Source organism: Guyanagaster necrorhizus (genome assembly GCF_019112545.1).
Source record: "Guyanagaster necrorhizus MCA 3950 unplaced genomic scaffold BT62scaffold_33, whole genome shotgun sequence".
NCBI lineage: Eukaryota > Fungi > Basidiomycota > Agaricomycetes > Agaricales > Physalacriaceae > Guyanagaster > Guyanagaster necrorhizus.
The window spans coordinates 427,083-433,082 of record NW_025064912.1 but is presented as its reverse complement, the minus strand read 5'-3'; the positions used below and the strand labels follow the sequence as shown (position 1 = coordinate 433,082).

Here is a 6,000-nt window from a genome sequence, read left to right as displayed (position 1 = left end):
TCACAAAAGATATTGTCTGTCATAGAGCTGTTACCCCTGCTGTTGCCAGGCTCTCCACAAAGGCTGTTGTGCTGCTGTTGCTGCACTGCAATTTAAGGACAAAAGGAGCATTGTCTCTTCCTTCACAGTGCATAGCATCGTGATAGGAGAGTGACCGACTTGGGTGCTGAGCTAAGCGTTCCCATGGTCCTAAGCGCTGGCCTAAGCACCCTGACTAAGCAAAGATAGGGGTTATTTCCAAGAAAAAAGAGAAGAAAATAGAAAAAATCATAACAGTTATAGCTTAGAGAACAAGACTGACACTATCATGTGTGTAAAATAATCCCCACCTAGATACCACTTTAAAGAATGTGTTTGACAAAAAAATGAACAACTTCAATCATTGATTGTTTATACAGATTTATATTGGCATCTTGATAAGACTTCCACAGAGTCACTGTATTTTGATAATCCCAATTAAGATAGTTAATTTGTAATTTTTAAAAAGAAAACAAAAGTCACTTGTTTTGTAAAATAGCAATAATGAAAATTGAATTTGCCTTATCTGTTGCTGACATTGTCTCCAGGGTCATAGTATCTTATATAGTAAGAACAGATATATGTAAATACTGATGTATAACCAGAGCTTATCAGTCTTATATTCTATACTAGAATATATATTGTTCTGGTGAGATGAGGCTTACAAAAAACCAGCAAGGAAATAAAACATGTAATGTCACCACAAACTTCATATGGATCTGTGCCTCAGAACAGATCAGAGGCATTGTGGACATCATGATGGTTCAAATCTATTCATTGGCAATCAAGGGATGGATTTACTTCTTTTTAAGTATGCAGTTCAGGTCTCAGACTTTGATGTTTCTTCTTAATTCTAGTGTGATGCTTGTGATCAGCTGGTTCATTCTTCAATTTCCAAACATACTAGAGAGAGATTAAGCATGTACCACTTTGCAGCAAGAGACAATAGGAGACATTGTTAGGTTAATAGCAGTAGTGCTAACTCTAAGCAGTAACTCAGGGAAAATCTTTGGCTATGCAAGATGTGGGCTGCCAGTGTGTACAAGAATGAACACATGAATAAGATGAAAAATACTTACACTGAGTCTTGCATATCACATAAAGACTTGAAGTGGAAGAGGATATCTTTCAGCCATATCAAATTATCTGTATACAAGGATCTTTCTTGAAAGAAACTCAGTGATAGCAGAGAAAATGGGAAATTGATTCATGAAAGACTATGAGCTTGAGATAAATCATCTTGCCTCTCTTGATATGGGTGTCTTGGAACTGCATGGTGGAATCCCAGTTCAGTTATATTCTCTGGATGGATATTCTAATGCAACATTAATAACAAGCTTGTAGTCTCCATGGAATTAACCAATATGTTGAAGTTCTTCAGCATGTTTTAGCTTGTCAACAAGTCTTATTCAGTCTCCTTTAAAATGGCAATCCTCCAACCTGTGCTTGGATACCACAGAGTCAACAGCCAACCAGCTGCCATATCTAACTAGTTTTCTTCTGCAGTCCTCTTGACATGCTCCTTGTCCTTTGTATTGCCAGTAGACTCTGTGAAATATCACACTCTCCTGCATAATTCTCTTCTCCTTGACATCTCATTCCTCTCCAAAAATTAAATCCCCCCACTATTCATCAAAAGTCCTATTGCAATCATATGAATTCATTATTACTGCATGTAGTTGATCTTGATGATTGCAAGTTCAAGCAGGCTCAATTACTGTGACTTGAACAATAAACATTAATACTGGGACTGGATCTCCCATGTTCCCTAGAACTTACCAGCATACCAACCACATAAAATCTATTTCTGCATATCAGAAACCCCTCCAGACCTACTCTAGCTATTGCATATTCAACTGTGATGCAATGCTGAATTCAACTTGTTTTGATTGGTGTATTTGGTGCCAACAGTACCATCCATTAGTGTAGTCCATCCTGTTCATCCAACTTGGTGATACTCTGTGGACACCTTTTTTTTGGTCACTGAAAATATAGACAGATAGAATTTTACTTGTAATGGCACTTTCTTCCTCACTGATGGTGTCTTGATCTGATAAGAGGTGCTGGGTCATTGACAAGTGCAGTTGAATGCACATGACAACCAGAACTTTATTCAAGTTCCAAGTCTGCTTTCTTGTCTTCCCATGTCCAGGGTCACTACCTGATATGGGGCCTCATGAGGACAAGTAGCCAATTAATGCCATGTTCTAGATTCCGTTGCTGGCTCCGAGTCAACATCTACGAGATCGTTTGACAATTATCTTCTTAAACATGTTGTTTGGCAACGAAGACTCTTCCATCGAAGCAGTGGAGCGGGTGAAACGGCAATACTAGACGGGCACTGTGGTTCTCAGCTTGGTCATGTCAGACTTCAAGTTGATTCAAGAGATAGAGCTCGGTCTTTGAAGGCACCTGGCACCTTGGAGGTACTTACGGAAATTGGATAATGGCATTTAAGAATGTGTAAAACCTTCCATAGCAAGGCGCAGCTGCCTGCCCTGCTAGGCACAATTGTTCAAGTTCATCATCCTAGTCGTCTAAAAATAAGGGGTGATCACGACGCAGCTGGCGATTGCCAAGGGTTGTCGCTGTCTCTCCACACCCCTAGCTGTGTCCTATAAAGACACGGCGATCCAGTTGTGTTCCGTGTCGTAATATTTTCGTCCTGTTTTCCTCTTTCCCTGACGACCCCTAACATCACCATACTTCATCCTATTTCTACATTACTCTATATTGATTGACAATACCTTGGTAACGGCGACCTCAGTCTACTTCGCAAAATATGCGGTCAACTGCTTACTCACGGGTGCCCAGGACACCTCCATTTGCTAAACCCGAATGTACGTTTACCCAAGTCTCGAGCATCGGGTTGAAGCTAATCTTACTTTCGCCGGAATATAGATTTCACTCGAGGCAAATATTCCGACTGGTACTGTAATGTATGCACCCTTCGCCTGCAGCCCAAGTACATGAGTGCAACGGATGCCTTGCATCATGAAAACAACATACTTCACAATCAAAACGTAGCCAACGTAGAGTCGTCGCTGGGTCCACCGATGGTGGATTCCTGGGATTCCGAAATGCCCAAGCAGGCGGAGATGTCCAAGGACGAGGCCCGGGATTCGGAGTATCGATACTTTGTTGATCATATGGGGGAGTACATCTCCTATTGGATTAGAGGCATCGAGGCCGCTAAGAGAGGCGAGGTTCTGAAGCTTGAAGATTACTTGGACTCGCTGGATCACGATGGACCGAAGGATCCACGGGGGAGCTGGGGAATCACCCATCAGTCCAATACGAAGTCTCGCAGGGACGACTGTTCTTCTTCTGATGACTTGGGATCAGTGTATGCCAGCCAAAGGAAAGCTGGCAAGGGTCCGAAAAATAGGGTTAAGAATAAAAGGCAGGAGTTCGATGGCCGATTCACGGATGAATCTTACGTCTTCGTGGAGAGGATCGCGCAACGCGAGGAGGCGAATGCCAAGAAGAAAGAGTAGATGCATGACTTCTTCGAAGTAAGGAACGATTTTTTGCGCCTTAAAGGAGCCTTCGTTTCTGATTTACTCTTCAGATGCCTATGGACAAGAACGTGCAACGCATCAACGAGTCGATAAAGAGCTTGCATGCCACCTTGCACGCATGAACTTTCTGGATTTATTTACATCTAATTGAACGATCATAAGCATCCATTTCTTTACCATCTTGTACCGCATATTACTCTCACAGCATCTATACATCTCTGTACCGTAATCATATAGGAATGATACCTGCTATGTAAATCCTATAACGGCCCCCTGCACAACATTGATGACGTCAATACTCCTACTGGGCGCTTTCCAACATTTGGTCACACTACGCATTCACCTCTTTCACATTCACTGCAATGACTTGCGATACTAATGACCAGGCTCTTCCCTACGGCTAGAACAAACGGTTCCATGAATCTGGCCAAAGAGTCTCAAGGAATGAGACAATTCCTCCAAATCCGGATGACGGGACAATAAGTTTGAGCCACAGTGGAACGCTTCGATCTCGTCTCATGGTGTTCAACAGAAAAGATCTGAAAATGGACCATTTTATCCTCGCTTCGGCAGTACAATGTACGAATAGTACAGAGAGTCAGCCAGGTATTCATTGAGAGAAAAGATCATCGCATACAAGGAGATACTACAACACGGTAATTAATGATGCGGTATTCTGAATGACCCAAATTTGTTAGAAGTTGAAGGGCTACCATGGTAAGCGGTGAGAGAGAGCAAACACGAATGCAAATAGGAGGGTAAACAAAGCAGTGCTACTCATTGCTTCGTCAGAGCTAGAAGAGATAATTCTTGCAGGATCGAAGTATGAGCAAGGAGAATGTGTCGAGAAGGGAACAATGACTCCCCAGAAGGGTACAAGAACTAGCTGTCTCTGATAACGATAGCAACCTGGGCAGCCGAAAACTGAAGAGAAGACAAATCAATGGCTGGTAAGTGACACACAGTGTATAGGCTCACATAAAGAAATGCTTGGCATCAGTTTTGAACAGCATCAGTTCGGAAAGACATTTCAAAATTGGTTACGCACTAGGGGTTCAATCAAAGAAAAATATAGCAGGAAAAATTTGAAAGCATTAGGTGTTAAGAAAAGAAGAACGCCCAATTTGGCACCTTGATCATAGTGAAAGGACCCTGGGATTATGGCACATACAAGTAATAATAAATAACGAGCGAGACCAAGAGTCCTACACCTACGCTGCAATGTAAGCAAAAAAAAAGTCAAGAAACGAGATGCAAAAATCCTCAATGTGAAGCCCAGCCATCCGAGAAACTTTGTTGAAAACGCTCAAAGTTCTTTCCGAGGCAACGCATTTCGCGATAGAACCTCTCGTAGAGTCCGAGAGAACTTTCGTCCGTTCTTCGAGCATCACGATGTCGTTTTTACAGATGACGTGAAGTGTCGGCGTTGCATACGTGGGGTTAAACACGAGATCGGCTAACGGGTCTGATCCTATATCCTGCGATACAGACACTAAATTGACTGGACGTGTATGGTTTAGTTTTGTCACAACAAATGCCAAGGGAGAGAACTCACAACGGGGGATGAGGAGGCTTGCCATCAACGAGAATCAGAGGATACGACTGAGGATTTTCTAGCTGCTCGTGGTTCATGAATCAAGGGCCAAAATGGAGTCTATCTGTTGGCATACCAATGCCGAAAGAAAGGCTGCCATGGCTGCACCTTGGCCAACAACAGCAATACATTCTAACTTTACTCTAGCCATGAGCATATTAATACTTACCTGAACCCAAATATACCTTGCGAGTGGACGCATTAAAGGTTCAGCAAAATGTGTCTTCGTGATGAAAGAAGGTCACATACATCAAATGTCCTCTGCTTGGGAACATCTCTGAGCATCGCGAGAGATTCTTCCAGTCTGGTAGCTCTAGTGAGGTCACAATACACATCATACCACCTTCTAGGCTGGCCATCAGCGGGATAAAATAGCCACTAGTTCAGTTTATGACGCGTTGGCACGTAGATCAGCCGGTGAGATGATCTGGGGAGGGTCGACGAAAACTAGAATAATACTTCATGGGTGAGCCTAGAAAATTTATATCCATACGGACGAATCTACTAATTCGATATCCTTGCCGCACTTTTTTCGAAGAGATCCAAGCTAAAGAAGCATGATGTTAACAGCGGCTTCTCTCAGATCTTATATTAGAAAACCAACGCGTTTGCTGAAGATGGTTGCATTTTGGGCGTATCTTTCCCACAGAGTTGTTAGCCAAACGGGCCTAAGGAAGCGCAACGAAATACAAACGTACCCGTGAAGGACTAAGACAGACTGTATGACGAGTGGGGGTTGAAGGGAAAAGAAGCCGGACCGGTGAACAACCTTAAGTACTCACACTTAACGCCACGCCTGTGAAGAAGTAATTTCACAACGACCCTCTTCGCACGATATACACGCTACTCATGCAAATTCTAGCAGCA

At 42.8% G+C, this 6,000-nt stretch overlaps 2 protein-coding genes across 2 annotated transcripts; one reads left to right on the top strand and one right to left on the bottom strand.

The window, feature by feature from the left end:
• Positions 1-2,619: 2,619 nt before the first annotated feature.
• On the top strand, positions 2,620-3,783 carry BT62DRAFT_936663 (uncharacterized protein). The gene is given in 4 exon segments (XM_043187169.1): positions 2,620-2,858; positions 2,920-3,515; positions 3,590-3,684; positions 3,700-3,783. 2 exon segments carry the CDS (start codon positions 2,801-2,803, stop codon positions 3,513-3,515), a joined length of 654 nt encoding a protein of 217 aa, XP_043035510.1. The 5' UTR covers positions 2,620-2,800; the 3' UTR covers positions 3,590-3,684; positions 3,700-3,783.
• A 1,111-nt stretch (positions 3,784-4,894) lies between these two features.
• On the bottom strand, positions 4,895-5,945 carry BT62DRAFT_1041928 (uncharacterized protein). Its single transcript, XM_043178439.1, has 6 exons — positions 5,832-5,945; positions 5,738-5,771; positions 5,383-5,680; positions 5,210-5,318; positions 5,095-5,156; positions 4,895-5,040 (listed from the first exon to the last, which is right to left on the bottom strand). Exons 3-6 carry the CDS (start codon positions 5,490-5,492, stop codon positions 4,980-4,982), a joined length of 342 nt encoding a protein of 113 aa, XP_043035509.1. The 5' UTR covers positions 5,493-5,680; positions 5,738-5,771; positions 5,832-5,945; the 3' UTR covers positions 4,895-4,979.
• Positions 5,946-6,000: the final 55 nt, after the last annotated feature.